General features: G+C 42.4%; 1 protein-coding gene across 1 annotated transcript in view; it reads left to right on the top strand.

Moving 5' to 3' along the window:
• Positions 1–20,943, top strand: part of LOC134578476 (5-hydroxytryptamine receptor 3A-like) — a 51,181-nt gene extending 30,238 nt beyond the window's left edge. Inside the window, exons 4-5 of the mRNA XM_063437475.1 lie at positions 3,860–4,063; positions 20,548–20,943. Coding sequence (XP_063293545.1) covers positions 3,860–4,063; positions 20,548–20,819 — 476 coding nt within the window. The 3' untranslated portion in view covers positions 20,820–20,943. The remainder of the gene's footprint in view (positions 1–3,859; positions 4,064–20,547) is intronic.
• Positions 20,944–24,799: the final 3,856 nt, after the last annotated feature.

The following is a 24,799-nucleotide window of genomic DNA, read 5'->3' as shown; positions in this document are numbered from 1 at the left end:
TAATAAACACAGGTTACTGGTTGTGGGGGGATAATGTATAATAAACACAGGTTACTGGCTATCGGGGGATAATGTGTAATAAACACAGGTTACTGGCTATGGGAGGATAATGTATAATAAACACAGGTTACTGGCTATCGGGGGATAATGTATAATAAACACAGGTTACTGACTATGGGGAGGATAATGTATAATAAACACAGGTTACTGGCTATGGGGGGGATAATGTATAATAAGCACAGGTTACTGGCTATGGGAGGATACTGTATAATAAACACAGGTTACTGGCTATTGGAGGGATAGTGTATAATAAACACAGGTAACTGGCTATGGGTGGATAATGTATAATAAACACAGGTTACTGGCTATGGGAGGGATAATGTATAATAAACACAGGTTACTGGCTATGGGAGGGATAATGTATAATAAACACAGGTTACTGGCTATCGGGGGATAATGTGTAATAAACACAGGTTACTGGCTATGGGGGATAATGTATAATAAACACAGGTTACTGGCTATGAAGGGATAATGTATAATAAACACAGGTTACTGACTATGGGGAGGATAATGTATAATAAACACAGGTTACTGGTTGTGGGGGGATAATGTATAATAAACACAGGTTACTGGCTATCGGGGGATAATGTATAATAAACACAGGTTACTGGCTATGGGAGGGATAATGTATAATAAACACAGGTTACTGGCTATGGGAGGGATAATGTATAATAAACACAGGTTACTGGCTATCGGGGGATAATGTGTAATAAACACAGGTTACTGGCTATGGGGGATAATGTATAATAAACACAGGTTACTGGCTATGAAGGGATAATGTATAATAAACACAGGTTACTGACTATGGGGAGGATAATGTATAATAAACACAGGTTACTGGTTGTGGGGGGATAATGTATAATAAACACAGGTTACTGGCTATCGGGGGATAATGTGTAATAAACACAGGTTACTGGCTATGGGAGGATAATGTATAATAAACACAGGTTACTGGCTATGGGGGGATAATGTATAATAAACACAGGTTACTGACTATGGGGAGGATAATGTATAATAAACACAGGTTACTGGTTGTGGGGGGTAATGTATAATAAACACAGGTTACTGGCTATGGGAGGATAATGTATAATAAACACAGGTTACTGGCTACGGGAGGATAATGTATAATAAACACAGGTTACTGGCTATGGGGAGGATAATGTATAATAAACACAGGTTACTGGCTATGGGAGGATAATGTATAATAAACACAGGTTACTGGCTATGGGAGGGATAATGTATAATAAACACAGGTTACTGGCTATCGGGGGATAATGTGTAATAAACACAGGTTACTGGCTATGGGGGATAATGTATAATAAACACAGGTTACTGGCTATGAAGGGATAATGTATAATAAACACAGGTTACTGGCTATGGGAGGATAATGTATAATAAACACAGGTTACTGGCTATGGGGAATAATGTATAATAAACACAGGTTACTGGCTATGGGGGGATAATGTATAATAAACACAGGTTACTGGCTATGGGGGGTAATGTATAATAAACACAGGTTACTGGCTATGGGGGATAATGTATAATAAACACAGGTTATTGGCCATGGAGGATAATGTATAATAAACACAAACACACAAAAGAAAATACAAAAAATAAATAAAAAAAGAATGCAGCTTCAGAATTAATCTAAATTGTATGCTGTCTAGGAGGTGGGAGGGTCTGGGAGGGAGGGTCTGCTGCTGATTGGCTGGAATGTGTCTGCTAACTGTGAGGTACAGGGTCAAAGTTTACTCAATGATGACGAATAGGGGGCGGACCGAACATCGCATATGTTCGCCATCCGTGGCGAACGCGAACAAGCTATGTTCGCCAGGAACTATTCGCCAGCGAACCGTTCGGGACATCACTACCCGCAGCACGCGCCCCAGCTGTGCGTACTTGCATCGGGTTCTATCACAATGTATACACTGACTAACTATACACCAATGCAGTGATATATTATAGAAATAATAAAATCAATACAGAGTAAATTGGAGTGATTCTTAGCTGAGGAGGCAGCAGCAAAGAAATCGGAGTGGCTTAAGGTCACACGGGACATTATAGAGCAATGAGCATTCCTATTGGTTAATATGTTGTATGATGGTTAACCCTAGGGTACATGTTGTATTTTTTCTTTAAATATTTACAGTATCCTTTCTTTGCTGCTGAGGATTAAAGAAAGAGATAAAGCATAATATGAGCCTCCATATCCTTTAATAAAATTGGTATTCTTCATGTATTTAGTTCATATCTGATGAATGAGAATGCTCTTCATTTAAGGGGGTACACATGTAATTATTTTCTTTTTTTTTTGTTAGTCTTTCTTTTATTATGTGATTTGCTTCACAAAGTACAGAATAAAGAGAATTATTACAAGGTAAAACAAAATAAAGGTAACAGCATTGTTTGGAATACACTCCTAAGAAAGACTGCCACATTTTTACAATATATCATGAACAGATTAATTCAGGCTAGGTTTAGCTATTACACGAGAATAATTAAAGATTACGTAAACTGTTCTTTTCTCGTGAAAAATATAGTAGAGTAAACATGCTAAGCAAGATGTAGACTAAGTGCAAGCTGAATTAGTATGTCTAATGTGATGGGTCACGCTGGGGTCAACAAGCTTGCAACATTAAACACATCTGCCTTCTCAAGTGTGTAAATGTAGGCTTTCAAGAATATTAGAAACCAGAATGAACAGTAGTAATTCAACTATGTTAGCTTAAATTGACAGGCTAAGTGCCACCTTAAGACACACATGCTTCACTATGTTTGTTGTATCTGCAGTTATGGGGACCCCCAAGGAGAGCCAAACTAACTTATATACGTCTATCTTAAAGTAGTTGCTGAGGTGTTAAGAGGTGTGCAGCATTTAGGGATCGCTAAAAGTCAGTGTCTGCTTATGTGGGTTAGATGTTGCTCAGCAGTAGCGGTGCGATTCTTCCTGGGTGTCAGTCTGGGTGTTGTGCTCGCTCACAAGCTTGGGCGCAATTCACGGATAGATTTGTCAGCCAATTTCCTTGCGTGGAATTGTAGAGTCTGGTGCTTGGGGGTCTGTAGGATGCAGGTGAGTTGCGAGAATGGTGAGGCCTCCTCCCAGCCCCAGGCCTTGTGTGGGGTCTGCATTTGTGTACCACAAACTCGGGTGCTCGTGGAGGCCGAGTTTTTCCCTACATGGGCGTCACGGAAAGCCCAGATGTTCTGTCGCCGCCAGCGGCAGTCGGGCTTCTGGCGATGTGGCCGATGCTGCAGAGGTAACCTCCTTGTGACCCTCAGCCTGGGTGGAGGGTATGTATTACCAGGGACAGGCCTACTCCATCTCTGCCTCCACATCTCCCGTGGTGTACCTCCGTGTGCCGAGGAGGACCTTGCGAGGAGTCGTTCCAGTTTGACTCAGAAATGCTGGAATATGAGGTCCAGGCTTGTGGGTTGGGGTCGTGTATCAGGGAGGTCAGAACCGGTAAAATATGCACTTGTGTGGTGTCATCTCGCAGGTCTCGGTGTCCCCCCTCCCTTGGTAGCCACAACAATTTGGGTTACAGCCTCTGCTCAGCAGGAATCGGCAATACGTAAGGTTAGGAGTGGGAGCAGCAGCAACATGCATCTGCTCCGCTCTGCAGTCAGGCCCAGCCCCCTGTAATTATTTTCTATCTCAGGACTTTTCATGGGTACCTTCCTTTAAAATATACATATACATTATACACATTTTTGAAACAATGCCCATAATTCTTAAAGCAAAAGTAAAAAACAAGGTTAAATACAGTATGTTCTGACAATAAACCATTTTTTAATGCAGGTATATTCTGCTGTGCATGTATGGCTCTGATGATTTTCAGTATAGCTGGATGTGTGTTGACCTCGTACGTGATGGAATTATCTTCTAAGCAATCCAGGATACCAAGATGGATAAAGACTTGCTTGCTAAATAATCTGGCACATGTGCTGTGTGTCAAAGTAAAGGATGTTAAAGACTTGGAAATGGTAATTTCAAAGGACAAAGGTGAGTAGAAAAGACAACAAATTTCAGTTCACTTTGAATATGTAGTGCAATTTTGTCATTAGGAGAATAGGTGGGCTGCAAAATTAATTAGATCAGTAGAAGATTTTATATTGGAAAGGGGGTGCAGGAAAGGAGGGCCTTCAAAGTTACTGGTGAATTAGATAAGACAAATAACACTTACAATTTTGTATATAAGTGTGCTTGGATGGTACAATCCCTGCCTATGGGTGTGCTGATGGCCTTGGACCTTTGTTAGAAGATGTATCAAGGCCAGTTGGTAGCTTTTAATAGTAACCATTTGGAGTGTTCTCCTTCAGTTCACAGTGTTTTGACAGTAGAAATTCACCAGTGTATGGATTGGAAATAAAACAGAAAATAGTGCTCTCTGTATTGATACAATAAAATAAATAATAAAAGGAGATATACTCACAAAGGGAGAAGAAAGGTTTTCCTCAATCCAAAACAGAGTAGGTAGTATATTCCACACCAAGGATTTATAATCTGAATCCTGCGAACAAAATCTTCAGGGAGAAATTCAGGAAGGTCCGGAATAAAAAAAATATTTTATTGAAAACAAATAATAAAACTAATATATAGCATAAAACATAACTAAAGCATTGACGTGTTCTTGCCAAAATGTTGTCTTTTTCAAAGTATTAAAGCATAATGAACCTATGTGACCAAATCTGATAGAGGACTAGAAAGGGATATCAGAATACTTTGAAAAGATATTAAAATACCGTATTTTTCGCTCCATAAGACGCACTTTTTTTCCTCCTCATAAGTGAGGGGAAATGTCTGTGCATCTTATGGAGCGAATGTGTCCCTCTCTCTCCCCCGTAGGTCTCCTACCTTTATGTAGCATGGCCGAGCGGAGCAGCGCGCACAGGGAACCCGGCCGGACTGAAAGGAAGTGAGTACTTAGTGCTCACTTCCTTTCAGTCTGGCCGGGTACAGGAAACTGAATCTCCTGTACCGCGCAATAAAAGTGTAAAAACATGGCTGTACTTTTAGGGAATTAGTATAAGTGACAGCTAAAAACACATATATCATAGATAATTAAAAAGGTTGAAATCAACTTTTACCCATGGGGTGCCAGGGTGTTTAGTTTAAAAACCCAACTCATTCCTTTTCTCCCTAACAAAAGGTTTCCACCTCGACAAGGAGGGGTACTTTTTTCTATTGCACAATATTTTAAACATTTCAGATCTTTATTATGAATTAAAAAAAAAGTTTAGAAACAGAGTGATTTAGAAAGCCTTTTGTTGTGTTTCTACTTTGTTCAGCAATGTGAGTTTTGGGGTTTCTAGTGGTCATGTCGATATATTGGAGTTTACAAGGGCATTCTAATAAATAAGTAAAGTATTTTGAGTGACGACATAAAGGTATTCATATTATATTTTTGAGGTAAATATTTTGACTTGAAAGCAGGAATCCTTGTGACGTCCCTGTTAGTACTTCTACATATAGGCAGCATTTGCATACCTTTTTGTTAATTAAAAGAGAATTTATTGGAGTTGATCTTTTTTGTATAGTTCTTAGTGAGGAATTGTTCTATGATAGGGGCCCTTATAAAAACTATTTTGAATTTATCTGATAAAATCTGTTAACATTTTGTCTACTTTAAAAAACACTCCAGTGTTCCTTAATAAAAAAAAAATATTAAAAAAAACTCATATTGCTAAACACTAAAATGATAGGCAAAACAATATCTTTATTTTATTTTGATCTGAGTTGTGGTATTGCAGGAGTTGGCTTCTATCTAATGGTTTTATTCCTGTGATAGACATGTCAATATCCTTTACATTACCGTTTTTTTCTTTTGGAGGCAATGTCTGTATACAGTTTTATGCCTTTGTCATTATAATTTAAAAAGGATAGGAAATCTGTAAGATCATTTCCTGTACCATCCCAAATACAAAACAGGTCATCTCTGTACCTATGGTATAAAACGAGATTTGTTTTCCGTTTAAAATTAGACCAAATAAAAGTTTCTTCCTAGTCGTCCATAAATCGGTTTGCGTAGCATGGTTCTACCCTCGTATCCATACCATTGCCTTTCTGAATGTCTTTCAAACAATGGCAAAAGCGTTCAACTGATGAGAATCAGTTCTTGGTGAGACATGCAGTTATAAAGGTGTTAATGAGAAAATAATAGTAAATATTTGTAACCCCTTCATGTCCATAAATTACATAAATAGTAAACTCAAAGCACACCAATAAGTATTGCACATAAAAATATTTTATTATATGATAAAAAAAAAAAGAATACATCAAAGTTAAAGTGCAAATATGCAAAAAAAACATGCAAAGAATATACATCATATATATGACAGATATATATCAACTGAAACATGCAGTACAGTAGTGATGTCGCGAACACAAAATTTTCGGTTCGCGAACGGCGAACGCGAACTTCTGCAAACGTTCGCGAACCGGGCGAACCGCATAGACTTCAATGGGCAGGCGAATTTTAAAACCCATAGGGACTCTTCTGGCCACAATATTGATGGAAAAGTTGTTTCAAGAGGACTAACACCTGGACTGTGGCTAGTGCTGTCGCGAACACAAAATTTTCAGTTCGCGAACGGCGAACGGGAACTTCCGCAAACGTTCGCCAACCGGCGAACCGGGCGAACCGCCATTGACTTCAGTGGGCAGGCGAATTTTAAAACCCACAGGGACTCTTTCTGGCCACAAAAGTGATGGAAAAGTTGTTTCAAGGGGACTAACACCTGGACTGTGGCATGCCGGAGGGGGATCCATGGCAAAACTCCCATGGAAAAATTACACAGTTGATGCAGAGTCTGGTTTTAATCCATAAAGGGAAGAAATCACCTAACATTCCTAAATCACAATGGATATGGATTGACACCTGACATATGACATATTGACACCTTGACATATGGATTGACACCTGTCCTCAGAGCCCCTGATAAACACTGACACAGAGCAGAATAGGGACTGTTCCCCCTACATAGCGTCACTTGGCAGATATGGATTGACATCTATCCTAAGGATCCCTGATACACACTGACACAGAGCAGAATAGGGACTGTTCCCCCTACATAGGGTCACTTGGCAGATATGGATTGACACCTGTCCTCAGAGACCATGATACACACTGACACAGAGCAGAATAGAGACTGTTCCCCCTACATAGGGTCACTTGGCAGATATTGATTGACACCTATCCTCAGAGACCATGATACACACTGACACAGAGCAGAATAGAGACTGTTCCCCCTACATAGGGTCACTTGGCAGATATGGATTGACACCTGTCCTCAGAGACAATGATACACACTGACACAGAGCAGAATAGAGACTGTTCCCCCTACATAGGGTCACTTGGCAGATATGGATTGACACCTGTCCTAAGGATCCCTGATACACACTGACACAGAGCAGAATAGGGACTGTTCCCCCTACATAGGGTCACTTGGCAGATATGGATTGACACCTATCCTCAGAGACCATGATACACACTGACACAGAGCAGAATAGGGACTGTTCCCCCTACATAGGGTCACTTGGCAGATATGGATTGACACCTGTCCTCAGAGACCATGATACACACTGACACAAAGCAGAATAGAGACTGTTCCCCCTACATAGGGTCACTTGGCAGATATGGATTGACACCTGTCCTCAGAGACCATGATACACACTGACACAGAGCAGTATAGAGACTGTTCCCCCTACATAGGGTCACTTGTTGTTTCAAGGGGACTAACACCTGGACTGTGGCATGCCGGACGGGGATCCATGGCAAAACTCCCATGGAAAAATTACACAGTTGTTGCAGAGTCTGGTTTTAATCCATAAAGGGCAGAAATCACCTAACATTCCTAAATCACAATGGATATGGATTGACACCTGACATATGACATATTGACACATTGACATATGGATTGACACCTGTCCTCAGAGCCCCTGATACACACTGACACAGAGCAGAATAGGGACTGTTCCCCCTACATAGGGTCACTTGGCAGGTATGGATTGACACTTGTCCTCAGAGACCATGATACACACTGACACAGAGCAGAATAGGGACTGTTCCCCCTACATAGGGTCACTTGGCAGATATTGATTGACACCTGACCTCAGAGACCATGATACACACTGACACAGAGCAGAATAGAGAATGTTCCCCCTAAATAGGGTCACTTGGCAGATATGGATTGACACCTGTCCTCAGAGACCATGATACACACTGACACAGAGCAGAATAGAGACTGTTCCCCCTACATAGGGTCACTTGGCAGATATAGATTGACACCTATTCTAATGATCCCTGATACACACTGACAGAGCAGAATAGGGACTGTTCCCCCTACACAGGGTCACTTGGCAGATATGGATTGACACCTGTCCATAGAGACCATGATACACACTGACACAGAGCAGAATAGAGACTGTTCCCCTACATAGGGTCACTTGGCAGATATGGATTGACACCTATCCTAATGATCCCTGATACACACTGACAGAGCAGAATAGGGACTGTTCCCCCTACATAGGGTCACTTGGCAGATATGGATTGACACCTGTCCTCAGAGACCTAATTGTGTAATAATGGTAATACTATTACCTATTATATAATATTGGCAGGGGCAAGGAAATTCCCTCTAAATAGATGGGTATAGGCAGAGAGTATGGAGACCGGAGTGATAAAGTGTCAATAAGGTGATATAACGTTAAATGTATCACAGACACACAGACACCCTTTATCTTAGCTAGTTTCCAGAAATGCTGGATAGGTAGAAGGGCTATAAAGACCCAGAGAGGTCTAAGAAGAATCCTCTAAACTAGCCCTAATCTCCTTAAACACCTTCAAGGGTGTTCTAAGCTAAAGTTCAATCTAAACGTTTAGATGACTGCCTGATTTCCCATCACAGATGCTGGCTAGGAATAACAGTGTGCAAGACAAAGAGTGGGTCTAAGTGCCCATAGTTCAGTAAAGTGTCCCTAGTGAAGTGAAAAAGAGAATAACGAGCTGGTGCCCAAGAGAATAACGAGCTGGCGCCCTATCAGGGGACGTGTATATGGCATCGATTTTAGGAACCGGGAGATGGAAAAAGATGTTTAGTCGGTCCTCATACTTCAAATTTGGGGCACTGCGCATGCAATCTAATGTGCCACCAGATAGGAGTCGTGTGTTAAGTAGTACTATTCCTATCAGTTGTGCCTTTTTTTGGGTTTGGTTTTTGAAGCCACAGTGCAGCACCAGAGGGCCGAAAAATTAGGCATGTACACATACCTGAAAAATCAGTTATTGTTGCAGCCGCTGCTGTAGCAGCGGGCAGAAAAATTGATGTTTGTTTCCCAGGCAGAAAGTGCCCTAAAACATTGCGGCTTGAACCCTAGTTGGTGGCGGATAAGTCACGCAAGTCAATCGGCATTCAGAGCTAAAATACAGCAGCGTGTGGACCATTTTTAGCCCAAGGCAGCTCATCTCATCAGGCCTTTTTTAGTCGAATGTAGCGCCCAGTGTCAGTCCCTTCGGGATCCATCCCTCATTGATCTTAATAAAGGTGAGGTAATCTAGACTTTTTTGACCTAGGCGACTTCTCTTCTCAGTGACAATACCTCCTGCTGCACTGAAGGTCCTTTCTGACAGGACACTTGAAGCGGGGCAGGCCAGAAGTTCTATCGCAAATTGGGATAGCTCAGGCCACAGGTCAAGCCTGCACACCCAGTAGTCAAGGGGTTCATCACTCCTCAGAGTGTCGATATCTGCAGTTAAGGCGAGGTAGTCTGCTACCTGTCGGTCGAGTCGTTCTCTGAGGGTGGATCCCGAAGGGCTGTGTCGATGCGTAGGACTTAAAAAGCTCCACATGTCCTCCATCAACAACACGTCTTTAAAGCGTCCTGTCCTTGCCGGCGTGGTCATGGGAGGAGGAGGATGACTTTCACCTCTTCCCCTGTTAGATTCCCGTTGTGCTGTGACATCACCCTTATACGCTGTGTAAAGCATACATTTTAATTTATTTTGCAAATTCCGACTTGTTGTAATTCGGTAACTTTTTCGCCACTTTCTGCTTATACCGGAGGTCTAGTAGCATGGACACCCAGTACAGGTCGTTCTCCTTCAGCCTTTTTATACGAGGGTCCCTCAAAAGGCACGACAGCATGAAAGACCCCATTTGCACAAGGTTGGATGCCGAGCTACTTATGTCCCGTTCCTCGTCCTCAGTGATCTCACTGAAGGTATGTTCTTCCCCCCAGCCATGTACAACACCACGGGTACCAGATAGGTGACAACGAGCACTCTGCGATGCCTGTTGTGGTTGGTCTTCCTCCTCCTCCTCAAAGCCACATTCCTCCTCTGACTCCTCTTCCTCACAATCCTCTTCCAGCGTTGCCGCAGGTCCAGCAAGCGATGCTGATAAGGCTGTTTCTGGTGGTGATGGTGCCCACAACTCTTCCTCTTCACGCTCATCTACGGCCTGATCCAGCACTCTTCACAGGGCACGCTCCAGGAAGAAAACAAATGGTATGATGTCGCTGATGGTGCCTTCGGTGCGACTGACTAGCTTTGTCACCTCCTGAAAAGGACGCATGAGCCTACAGGCATTGCGCATGAGTGTCTAGTAACGTGGCAAAAAAATTCTCAGCTCCGCAGAGGCTTTCCTAGCACCCCGGTCATACAAATACTCGTTAACGGCTTTTTCTTGTTGGAGCAGGCGGTCGAACATTAGGAGTGTTGAATTCCAACGTGTTGGGCTGTCGCAAATCAAGCGCCTCACTGGCATGTTGTGTCGCCGCTGGATATCTGAAACGTGCGCCATGGCCGTGTAGGAACGCCGGAAATGGCCACACACCTTCCTAGCCTGCTTCAGGACGTCCTGTAAGCCTGGGTACTTAAGCACAAAGATTACACACATGTGCCATGCACGGCACATGTGTCAACTTGCCCAAATTCAATGTCGCCAACAAATTTCTTCCATTGTCACAAACCACTTTGCCGATCTCCAGTTGGTGCGGAGTCAGCCACTGATCCACCTGTGCGTTCAGGGCGGACAGGAGTGCTGGTCTGGTGTGACTCTCTGCTTTCAGGCAAGTCAACCCCAAGACGGCGTGACACTGCCGTATCCGGTATGTGGAATAGTTCCTGGGGAGCTGGGGAGGTGCCGTTGATGTGAAGCAAGACGCAGCAGCAGAAGAGGACTCAGCCGAGGAGGTTATGGAAGAGGATGGAGTAGGAGGAGTAGAGGAGGTGTCAGCAGGCCTGCCTGCAAGTTGTGGCGGTGTCACCAACTCCTCTGCAAAGCCACGCATTCCATGCTTGACAGCCGTCAGCGGGTTTACCTAATGCGCAGTGAAGGTGATATACCTGCCCTGACCATGCTTTGCAGACCAGGTATCAGTGGTCAGATGGACCCTTGCCCCAACACTGTGTGCCAGACATGCCATTACTTACCTTTTGCACAATCAAGTACAGGTTGGGGATTGCCTTTTGTGCAAAGAAATTTCGTCCGGGTACCTTCCACTGCGGTGTCCCAATAGCTACAAATTTTTTGAATGCCTCAGACTCCACCAGCTTGTATGGTAAAAGCTGGCGGGCTAAGAGTTCAGTCAAGCCAGCTGTCAGATGCCGGGCAAGGGGGTGACTTTGTGACATTGGCTTCTTACGCTCCTTGACAGACATCTGACTGTGGGCAGATGAGCAAGAACTGCTCAAGGCGACAGACGGAGTGGCGGATGGTTGAGAGGGGGCAAGGAGGACAGCAGTGGTTGATGTGGCTGAAGATGCTGGACCAGGAGGAGGATGGCGGCTTTGAGTTTGTGTGCTGCTTGTACTCATGTGTTGATCCCATAGGTGTTTGTGATGTGCGATCATGTGCCTTCGCAAAGCAGTTGTACCTAGGTGGGTGTTGGACTTCCCACGACTCAGTTTCTTTTGGCACAGGTTGCAAATGGCATCGCTGTTGTCAGAGGCAGACACAAAAAAAAATGCCACACTGCTGAGCTCTGCAATGACGGCATTCTGGTGGACGCAACAGCATGCGTTGATTGGCGTGCTGTCTGGCTGACCTCGGGTGCCGTTGCATGCTGTCTGACTGTGCCACTAGCTCCTTGCGATGACCTCCCCCTGCTTCCAACTCGTCTCCTCCTCCTCCTCTCTGTCTCCCCATCTGAACTTTCCCCCTGTTCTTCTTCTGTTCTAGCGGGCACCCACGTGACATCCATGGACGCATCATCATCTTCAACCGCTTCACTTGTATCTGACAACTCAGCAAAGGAAGCAGCAGCGGGTACAACATCATCCTCATCACACCCTACGTCCATGTGTATAATGCTGCCTGACTGAGACATATCCCTGTTATCTACATCCTCTGGCAATAATGCTTGCGCATCACTCATTTCTACTAACTGATGTGTAAATAACTCCTCTGACATACAAGTGAAGCGGCTGTGGTGCTAGTGTTGGTGGTGGCGGCAGGCGGGCGAGTGGTAACTTGAGAGGTGCCCGAAGCTAAGCTGGATGAGGATGGCGCGTCAAGGTTCCGAGCGGAAGCTGTAGAAGATTGGGTGTCCTGTGTTAGCCAGTCAACTATGTCATCAGAACTTTTCCAGTTCAGGGTACATGGCCTCTGAACACTGAGCATTATTCTAGGGACAAAGGGAATCACAGCACCACGACCACGACGGCCCCTGGGGGGTGGCCTGCCTCTGCCTGTAATTTTTTTTCGATTAGTGGTACTATGCGTGCAAGCTACTGTGACAACAGATATGAGTGGCACTGTGCAGTGGCAGAAGTTGGCAGAGTAGACGCTGTAGGCCTGACACACACGCTTGCAGACAACTAACTGCTATTCAAACTATTACAGTCAAAATTGGTTTTTTTTTTTTAAATGTACACTACTGTTACACCAGATATGAGTTGCACTGGTGTGACACTGTGCCCTGGCAGGCCCTGAAACGCACATGTGTGAAGGAAACTGACTGCTATTACATTACAGTCCAAAAAGTTTTTTTTTGTTAAATGCAAGCTATTGTGACACCAGATATGAGTGGTGGCACTGGGCAAGTGGGCACGGTATACGCTGTGAGCCTGACACACACGCTGGCATACAACTAACTGCTAATCAATCTATTACAGTCAAAAAATTTTTTATTTTTTTTAAATGTACACTACTGTTACACCAGATGTGAGTTGCACTGGTGTGACACTGTGCCCTGGCAGGCCCTGAAACGCACATGTGTGAAGGAAACTGACTGCTATTACATTACAGTCCAAAAAGTTTTTTTTTGTTAAATGCAAGCTATTGTGACACCAGATATGAGTGGTGGCACTGGGCAAGTGGGCACTACATACGCTGTGAGCCTGACACACATGCTGGCAGACAACTAACTGCTATTCAATATATTACAGTCAAAACTGTATTTTTTTTTAAATGTACACTACTGTTACACCAGATATGAGTTGCACTGGTGTGACACTGTGCCCTGGCAGGCCCTGAAACGTACATGTGTGAAGGAAACTGACTGCTATTATATTACAGTCCAAAAAGTTTTTTTGTTGTTAAATGCAAGCTATTGTGACACCAGATATGAGTGGTGGCACTGGGCAAGTGGGCACAGTATACGCTGTGAGGCTGACACACACGGTGGCAGACAACTAACTGCTATTCAATCTATTACAGTCAGAATTTTTTTTTTTTTAAATGTACACTACTGTTACACCAGATATGAGTTGCACTGGTGTGACACTGTGCCCTGGCAGGCCCTGAAATGCACACGTGTGAAGGAAACTGACTGCTATTATATTACAGTCCAAAAAGTTTTTTTTTGTTAAATGCAAGCTATTGTGACACCAGATATGAGTGGTGGCACTGGGCAAGTGGGCACAGTATACGCTGTGAGCCTGACACACACGCTGGCATACAACTAACTGCTAATCAATCTATTACAGTCAAATTTTTTTTTATTTTTTTTAAATGTACACTACTGTTACACCAGATATGAGTTGCACTGGTGTGACACTGTGCCTTGGCAGGCCCTGAAACGCACACATGTGAAGGAAACTGACTGCTATTATTTTACAGTCCAAAAAGTTTTTTTGTTAAATGCAAGCTATTGTGACACCAGATATGAGTGGTGGCACTGGGCAAGTGGGCACAGTATACACTGTGAGCCTGACACACACGCTGGCAGACAACTAACTGCTATTCAATCTATTACAGTCAAAAACATTTTTTTTTTAAATGTACACTACTGTTACACCAGATATGAGTTGCACTGTGTGAAGGAAACTGACTGCTATTATATTACAGTCAAAAAAGTGTTGTTTTTTTAATTGCAAGCTATTGTGACACCAATGAGTGAGTGGTGGCACTGGGCAGGCCCTGAAATGCACACGTGTGAAGGAAACTGACTGCTATTATATTACAGTCAAAAACGTTTTGTTTTTTTAAATGCAAGCTATTGGGACACCAGTGAGTGAGTGGTGGCACTGGGCAGGCCCTGAAATGCACACTAGTGAAGGAAACTGACTGCTATTATATTACAGTCAAAAAAGTTTTTTTTTTTTTAAATGCAAGCTATTGTGACACCAGTGAGTGAGTGGTGGCACTCATTCACTCGTGAAGGAAACTGACTGCTATTATATTACAGTCAAAAAATGTTTTTTTTGTTTAAATGCAAGCTATTGTGACACCAGTGAGTGAGTGAGTGGTGGCACTGGGCAGGCCCTGAAATGCACACTAGTGAAGGAAACTGACTGCTATTATATTACAGTCAAAACAGTTTCGTTGTTTTTAAATGCAAGCTATTGTGACACCAGTGAGTGAGTGGTGGCACTGGGCAGGCCCTGAAACACACACTAGTGAAGGAAACTGACTGCTATTATATTACAGTCATAATTTTTTTCTTTTAATGCAAGCTATTGTGACACCAGATATGAGTGGTGGCACTGGGCAAGTGGGCACAGTATACACTGTGAGCCTGACACACAGGCTGGCAGGCAGGCAACTGCAATTACATTACACAGAAAAAAAAAAGCAGACTGATGTTCTAGCCCTAAAAAGGGTTTTTTTGGGGTGCTGTCCTTACAGCAGAGATCAGATGAGTCCTTCAGGACTGTAGTGGACACTGAATACTACCTAGCTATCAATTTCCCTATCAAATCAGCAGCAGCTACACTGTCTCTACTCTCACTAAGAATGCAGATTCACAATGCATGTAAAATGGATGCTGTCCAGGAGGTGGGAGGGTCTGGGAGGGAGGGTCTGCTGCTGATTGGCTGGAATGTGTCTGCTGACTGTGAGGTACAGGGTCAAAGTTTCCTCAATGATGACGAATAGGGGGCGGACCGAACATCGCATATGTTCGCCATCCGTTGTGAACGCGAACAAGCGATGTTCGCCAGGAACTATTCGCCAGCGAACTGTTCGGGACATCACTACTGAACACTGTAGAAATATTTCAAAAAATTTTCTAGATCAGAGTGTTTTTACATTTTTTATTCATAATAAAGATCCAAAATGTTTCATATTTTGTGCAATAGAAAATAATTACCCCTCCTTGGCTAGGTGAAAGCCTTTCTAAAATGTTAGATAGAATAAAGATAGTTGGGGTTTTAAACTAAACATCCTGGTACTCCATGGGTCTTTTTAATTTCTATGATACATATGTTTTTTTAGCTATCACCCTGTATCTACAGTCATGTTTATACACTTTTATTTAAGTGTATTCTAATGATGTTCCCTCCGTTTCTTCTTATGTTTTCATTGAGATTTTATTCTATTTTTTTTAATCTTATTTTTATTTTCTCTTATCTAATATACTCCTACGTGCATTATTTATATTATGTTTTTTTTTCTTAAATATAAATTCTGTTTTTAATAATATCCTGTTTATAAACACATTTGATTATTGGTATTTGTTTATTTCTTTTAGACCTTTTTTTTTACCATTTCCTTTTTTAATACAAGCTATACTTTTCTCCCATTCATGTTCTAATAGGCAGTTTTCACGTTATTTTAGTTCCATCCCCATTCCCACCCGTTGGTCTCCCTCCCTTCTATGTTTTTGTTTTGCTCTATTTTATGATGTGATGGTCCGCGCCAATTACAAGGTGCAGGACGCAGTGCCATATTGCCATATTCCCCTAGTCTGGTGTATCATATTTCTCCCTATTGCACTTACTTGAATGAGGTGGGGAAGTGGTTCCCTCCACTTTCCCATTCTCCTGTGCACTTTTTAGAGCTAATGCAATTTGGTTTTATATTTCAAGCTGTGCCGGCCATACCGCTTTGGCTGGGAGCGGCCATATTGGCACTCCTTGTATGCTATGATGCTGCAGTCTGTATCAATCATTTGGTGCGGGCCATGATGCCTTATTGGTGCACCTAGTTTGGTGTATCCCATTTTCCTCTGCTACGCTTGTTCAGTGGGGAAAAGGTTCCTTTCACTTCCCCACTCTCTCTTGCTCCTTCCACTTCCCCACTCTTTTGCCACTTTTATAGCTATTAAAGTATAGTTTGATATTTCATGCTGCACCGACCATGCCTTTTGGCTGACGGTGGTCATATTAACACTCCTTCCTTATACGGTGGCAGCCATTTTGGTGCTCCTTCTCAGGATTTTTTTTATTTTAATCACATATTTAAATTTTTTACATCTATTTTAATATCTATTGAAAGTATTATATCCCTTTCTAGTCCTCCATTTTAATACAATTTCAAGTTAATTGATTGTTGGTCACATGATCTGTGACATCATCTCACCGTTTTTTTTTAATTTTGTGTAGCTTTTTAAACAAGATAGCTGTATTATACTGTAACATAAAATGCGTCAGTGTTTTACCATTATTTTATGCTATATTTTGGTTTTAATATTATTTTTAATAAAACTAGTTTTTATTCTACCTGGACCTTCCTGATTTTATCCCAGAAGATTTTATCTGGAGGATTCACATTTTATTTCCTTGGTGGGGAATATACTGCCTACTCTGTTTTGGATTGAGCAAAACTTTGTTTGCTTTCCTTTTGTGAGTATACCTCCTTTTATTTTTTATTTTATTGTTTCAGTACCGAGAGCACTATATTCTCTTTTATTTCTACTGCAAGAACATTAAGCACTGAAAAAGAACACTCCCAAAGCTTACAATCAAAAAACTACCTACTGGCTTTGATACATCTTCTAACATAGAGCCAAGGCGATCAGCATATCCATAGGCAGGGATTATCCCGTCCAAGCGTGCAGGGATTATCCCGTCCAAGCGCACATGTCTGTAGAAGTGTTATTTCTCTTATCAAATTCACCAGTAGCTGGATATACTACATTATATTTTGTTCCTTTGTCCTCTTAGCTTTCATATTGCTCCTCTCAGATTTGAGAATACTTTGAAGGCGCTGCTTCCCTTCACCCCCTTTCCCATACAGTATCTACTTACTGCCAGAAAGAAAAGACTCTGGTTTGGGAAGTTTGAGCTGCCTGGATGTCTTTTTTTGGAAAAACAGAATATTCAAGGATACAATAGTTAACATGTGGAGATACAGCTTGTTGATCCAAGGAGAAATCTGACTGCAATTTTGAGCCAAGAAGAATTTTTCCATATGGATTTATGTCAGCCTACTGTTTGTCCAGAGATTGTAATTAGCCAAGAATTGTCAGCTATGCAAAGGGAAGAGGTTCAGGCAGAACTCAAAATGATCAGAGATATTCACCCATCAGCCTGGTTTACAAACCTAGCACAGTACAAAAAAAATACCTTGACAGAAACTGATCAGACAGCCTTAATTAGAGTGTCTCTATAGTAGGCTCAAATAGATTAGATGCTTCTGCAAGGGATACATTAAATTGTTCTGTTGCAAAGCCAAGGTTTAACAGATAACTAGTTTGGAGACTGCTGGGAGAGAATGATCCATATCTTAAGTATGGTTCTGTCTTTCTTCTGTATCATTTCAATTTCATTGCCTATATATAATAGGTCCATTAATGTAGGAATGTGACTAATATTACCCTCTTGTGGCAATTTATGATTAGCAGAGGCGGCTCTCTAATTAGGCGATTTAGGCGGACGCCTAAGGCCTCGCACTTGCTGGGGCCTCGCGGCCGCATAAATTGCCTCAGGGCCCGACAGTGAGAGGGGGCCCGGCGGCTTGCCCAGTATGCCGCCGGGTGGCCCCTCCACATGGTCTGCCCACATGGAGAGCCAGCCTCTGATCTGCAGCTCCGCCGAGTGCAGAGCTGCAGATCCCATAATGTGGTTCTCGCGGGCTTACAGAGAGTTGCCGCGGGTTACCACGGCAACGCTCTGACAGGCTCTCGTGAGAACAAGGTCTGCAGCTCTCGTGGAGCTGCAGACAGAACAGTCATCCCACTGGACCACCAGGGAGTGCTGCCACTGGACCACCGGGGAGTGCTGCCACTGGACCACCAGGGAATTATATTATAAAACAAGGTATTTTAGTGTGTGGAGGCTTGTCACAGCCTCCACACACACTGTGCCTAACAATGCCCACCCACCCTCACTGCCCTCCCACCCTCACTGCCCACCCACCCTCACCACCACAACACTGCCCTCCCACCCTCACTGCCCCAACACTGCCCACCCACCCTCACTGCCCCAACATTGCCCTCTCACCCTCTCTGCCCCAACACTGCCCACCCACCCGCACTGCCCCAACACTGCCCACCCATCCTCACTGCCCCAAAACTGCCCACCCACCCTCACTGCCCCAACACGGCCCACCCACCCTCACTGCCCCAACACTGCACACCCACCATCACTGCCCCAACAGTGCACCCCCCTTACTGCCTCAACACTGCCCACCCACCCTCACTGCCCACCCACCCTCACTGCCCCAACAATGCCCACCCTCACTGCCCACCTACACTCACTGCCCAAAACTGCCCACCCACCCACACTGCCCACCCACCCTCTGCCCCAACACTGCCCGCCCATCTTCACTGCCCCAACACTGCCCACCCACCCTCTCTTCCCCAACACTGCCATTCCACCCTCTCTGCCCCAACACTGCCCACCCACCCCCACTGCCCCAACACTGCCCACCCACCCTCACTGCCCCAACACTGCCCTCCCACCCTCACTGCCCCAACACTGCCCACCCACCCTCACTGCCCCAACACTGCCCTCCCACCCTCACTGCCCCAACACTGCCCTCCCACCCTCTCTGCCCCGACACTGCCCACCCTCACTGCCGCAAAACTGCCCTCCCACCCTCACTGTCCACCTACATACACTGCCCCAACACTGCCCTCCCACCCACACTGCCCCAACACTGCCCTCCCACCCCCACTGCCCACCCACATACACTGCCCTCCCACGCACGCTGCCCTCTCACCCACTCTGCCCTCTCACCCACACTGCCCTCTCACCCACACTGCCCTGCCCCCCACATAATCTGCCTCAAACATGCCCTGCCTCAAACATGCCCTGCCCCAACATAAACTGCCCCGCCATCCACATACCCTGCCCCCCACACTGCCCTGCCCACCACATACACTGTCCCCACACTAACCACCACAGACACTGTCCCCCACACTGACCACCACAGACACTGTCCCCCACACTAACCATCACACTGACCACCACAGACACTGTCCCCCACATTGACCACCACATACCCTGACCCCCACAATGACCACCACATACCCTGACCCCCACATAAACTGCCTCCCACACTGACCACCACATAACCTTCCCCCACATACCCTGCCACCCACAGTGATCACCACATACCCTGCCCCCCACACACAGACTAGCGCTCTGTATCCAGCGCTGCAAACCTGTCATACATTATAACTACAGCTCATTATACACACGATGCAACCCCTATATGTTTTTTTACTATGAGTGTTAGTTGGGGGCCTCTTGTTTGAGTTTCGCCTAAGGCCTCATAAAGTCTAGAGCTGCCACTGATGATTAGTATAGTTGACATGCTAAACAAAATGTAATGTATAAAAAAATCCCTATTTACCGTGCATTTACTGATCTCCCTCGGCGCTGGTTTGGCGTTCTGCCTTATCTCATGTCATCTGATTAGGCCCTCTCCATATTTTTCTATGGGGATTTAATTTAGCTGACACTGGATGTCCTCATTAATATTATTATATTATTATTAAATTTTTTATATAGTGCCAGCAAATTCTGTAGCGCTGTACAATGGGATGCAGAGAGTGAGGACGTCCAGTGTTAGTTAGGCAATCAAAAATTGCTTACCAGCCAGGAAGAGCTTCTAGTGGATGTCTGATTGACAGCCACTAGAGGCAGTCTTAGTCATGCAAAGTAAATAATTGCTGTTTCTCAAAAACCGCAGGGACACTGCACCCAAATCACTTCAATGAGCTGAAGTGGTCTGGGTGCCTATAATCCCTTTAATAAACAAAAAAAAATAGAAGTGTATAATTTTAATCTAGTATAGAGCATGGGAAGATCAGGTCACACGCAATTACATAAACAACGTAATTATTTTCTCACCTTCATATATTTTTCATGTTCACAGATTGTTACAGTGAATACAACCTCCAATTACAGCCTCATGTCAATAAGAACTCTCATTGGGAAAAAAAAGTAAACCTGCAGGAGAAGCTTCTAAAGAAGATTCTAGCAGAGATTGTTAAGTTTCATAAAGAGTGGAAGATGTCCATTAACAAGGAGGATGCAGAGTCAGAGTGGTATACAGCAGCAGTAGTGATAGATCGCCTGGTCCTTATCATTTATCTACTTTTTGTAGTCATTGTGTTTATTATCCTGATTGTTTCTTGGGCGCAATAAAAACTAGGCTAATGTCTTCTGGATGTAAATCTGGTATTTAAAAAAATCTTATTATAATCAATTCACCGTTTGGCTAGATCAGTTCTTTATCTGTATCAATAAAATTGGATTGTATGGATTTGGATTATTTTCCAATGCAAAATTAGTTTCGGTTAAGCAAAATTAGGCCAAAGATATTGCAAAAGAAATACAGAATTGAATTTCTCACCTCACCGGGAGCATCTATTTTTGCTAAATATGCACAATTTTGTAAATTTATACACTACTGATTTTTTTGAAAATGCTATGCACAACAGATTATTACCAGTGACATTTGTAAACTGTGCACTCTAACCCAGTGTTTCCTAAACCAATCCTTTACACAGTCCTGGTTTTGTCAGTATCTCCATTGGAATAAAACTTCATTAATCTTGGATTGTTTATGGGCCACGAGGACTGGTTTGGGAACCACTGCTCTAACTTGTAGATGTAAAATCGAACCAAATAGTGGTTAGTAAATTCACAAGAAACAGAAAGAATGGGGTGAGCTGGGGAATGTAAATGACAGCAGCAGTGTCCAACCAGGGAGATGTTAGAAGTAAGAGAACAAGTGTAGGTTGATGGAGACAACCTGCTTATGCTGATCCAGGTGCACTGCAGCTTGCCATAGAGGTGCTAATGGGACACAAAAGTGGAATCAAGTAGCCCAGTCAGACTAAGGTAGTTTTCAAGAAGGTTTTGTAGGGAACAATTCCAGCTCATTCACAAGAACAAACTAATATGAGGGTTGTTTTTCAATTATGCTGAGAATATGGCTCTGGTCACAAATGTACTGGCCAATGAAAACATTCTTTTTTAACTAAACTTAACGTTTGAAGACCGCAACACTGTGAAGATGGGAGGCCTCCAAACATGGAAGGTAGTACCTTACAGTACAGAATGCTGCCGGAGGATAAGACTCAGAAGAGGTGATTGATAAAGCTTGAAGAAACTGCATGGGGCAAGCAAAACAAAATAAACCCTGTGAGCAAGTGCCATCATCTGCTAGATCCATGTGCCACAGTGATTTTGCACTATTATTAGTGGTACCTAAAATCCCAGTTCTGCATTACAGTTACTTTATTAAATGGACATCTGTTAGATTATGATGAACTTTAGAATTTGCAGTGGTTTTCAGGAGACCGTGATCTCTGCCAGCACTCTTAACAGCAAGGGATCTGTTACCCTCAAACCACTCATGCTCCTTGGAAATACCATTGAATGTCCTCTATACATGGTTCTATGTGAAAAAAAAAAGGGAAGGAAACCGCGCCTAAAATGAAAAGATATATACAAATATATATATATATATATATATACGTACACAGAGGTTGTAGTTTATAGTCTTCTTTACACAATAGACCTCAAAAAAAGCATAAAACATAAAAGACAATGATAGTGTAGTATATTTAAATGTAGTGGGTGGATAGATAATAGTAGATATTCCACACTCACATGGCCCAGAGCTAACTCAGAGCTCAGCTGTTATCTCGCCTGGACGGAACAATCCCCGTCTATGGATATATAGGATCTTCACGCTCTCATATGGGCGGTATATGTAAAATAAAAGGACTCCAAATAGTACAGTATGTATTGTTAAAATATGTGAATAAGTAATAAAAATATCGTACTCACATTTGCTAGAGCAGAACTTGCTCTAGTCTTAATGGCTTAGGTGGTATAGTCCCCACCAAGGAACAAGCAGGTAACCAGGAGTGAAAAAAAAGAAAAAATCCGAAATATAGTAAGTAAGGATAATTTATTTAACAATAGTTAAAAGAGAGATTTAAAAATATAAATATATAGTCTCTAAAATCCACTTGACGCGTTTCACCTGTAGCAGGCTTCCTCAGAAGTGTGGAGAATGTCCTGGTTCCAAACGTTTAAATGAGAGTCCTAATGGTGGTAAATGCTTCCTGGTGTGAGTGATTGCTACTTCCTGTAGCCACCAGTGAACCGCACGAGTCACACCGGAAGTGACGCGGCGGATTAAGTCCATGGTAATAATAGCACATCTTATATAGAATACATAAAAAGAAATACAAAAAAGCCATTAAGTGTAAATAAATTAATAAGTAAGAACAATATAAATACAATCTTGACAACATCTACAATATATAAAGAATATCGTATAGACCCTTCTGGTTTCGCCGACGTCGCCCCGGAAGTGACGCGACGTAAGGGGCTGCAGTTCTATCTTGCGTTCCACACGTGGAACGCAGGCGAAACCGGAACTACTTGGCAATTGGCTCTTTCAATATCGAGAGCTGTAAATATGTTGTGCGTTCCCCAGTGGAGTGCAAACACAAAACCGGAACTACTCCGGTATTCATTATAACTAAAGGAAAACATAATAGAATCCTAAAAAAGATAGTAAATTGCAGAATATATATAAGGGAAGGGGAAAATATGCATATATATGTATGAAGAGAGCCAAAAAAATATGCATGTAATCTGATGTGCAGTCAGTACATGGATAATCAAAAAGAGAGGGGCCAAGCTGGTCTGTATGAATAAGATTACAAAGGCAACTCTAATGATATTAAAAAATAGAATAAAAATTGAATATATAAATAATTAATCAGGGTGCACATATGTAGAAACAAACATATAAATTATCCAAGGTAAAATAACAGAACATTAAAATATATTGAAAATATAATAAAAACACATGTGGTGTCTGTTTATTGAAGTGAGAAAGAGGGGAGTCTAATAACAAGGCAGGATAAAAGATGGGTGGTAAAAAATGGATGACAAAAAAAATATTTAATCTGTAATATAAAAAAATGTATGTATAAGAATATTCTAGAAGATTTATAAAAAATTAAATAAATCAAATTCTATGTTGAGTCCATTTGGATGGAGAGTATCCATATTAAAAACCCACTCCATTTCTTTTTGTCCTATTTTCTTAATTAGATCTCCACCTCTCCAATTGTTAGTTACTGTGGCTATTCCCAAGAAAGTAAGGTGTTTCGGATCATTATTGTGTATGCAAAAGTGTGATGACACTGAGTGATTAGTGTAATTTTTCTCAATATTCCTACAGTGTTCTGATATTCGTACTTTTAGAGGTCTTATTGTGCGACCAATATACTGTAGTCCACAAGGACATTCCAATAGGTAAATCACATTTTTGCTTTCGCAGGTAATGGTTTCTTTTATTGTATATGTTTTGCCTGTATTGTTAGATTTAAATGAAATTCTTTTTTTATCTGTAGGATTTGTTTTCCTACATGCTACACAACTATTACATTTGAAAAATCCTTTGCCTAAGACAGAAAATTTTCTTTGATAAGATTAGGTTTGGCATCTTTAGTGAAATTCTTTGTAAGGTGCATTTTTAAATTTGGTGCACCTCTAAATATAATTTTAGGTCTTTCTGGAATTATATCTTTTAAAATCGGATCTTCTTTTAAAAGGTGCCAGTGTTTATTCATGATCTTTTTTAGATGTCTATTTTTATCATTATAATCTAATATTATGGGAAGTGTGAAATCCTTTTTCTGTTGTTGTGATTTATCTTTGTGTATAAGGTCTTTTTGACTGATTTCCAGATTTTGTGATATGATAGATTCTATTAGTTTACCATTATATCCTTTATTAATCAGACTGTTCTTTATACTATTTGCTTGCTCGATGAAAGTGGTGTTGTCGGAGCAGTTTCTTCTTAATCTAGTAATTTGACTTTTTGGGATGCTGTCAAGCCAAATTTTATTATGGCAGCTTTCGGTGTCTATATAGTTGTTCACGTGTACATTTTTAAAGTGCGTTTTAGTTTTTATATAATTATCCTTGATATAAATATTTAGGTCTAAATATGTGATTTCACTGTTACTTATTTCAGAGGTTAAAATGATACCTTCCTGGTTGGAGTTTAAAAACCTTATAAAATCCTGTGCTTCTAACTTGGAGCCTTTCCAAATAAAAATGAGATCATCAATATATCTGGAGTAGGACAC

This window comes from Pelobates fuscus, chromosome 12, assembly GCF_036172605.1.
Source record: "Pelobates fuscus isolate aPelFus1 chromosome 12, aPelFus1.pri, whole genome shotgun sequence".
NCBI classification, from domain to species: Eukaryota; Metazoa; Chordata; class Amphibia; order Anura; family Pelobatidae; genus Pelobates; species Pelobates fuscus.
This window is presented reverse-complemented; position numbering and strand designations above follow the sequence as displayed.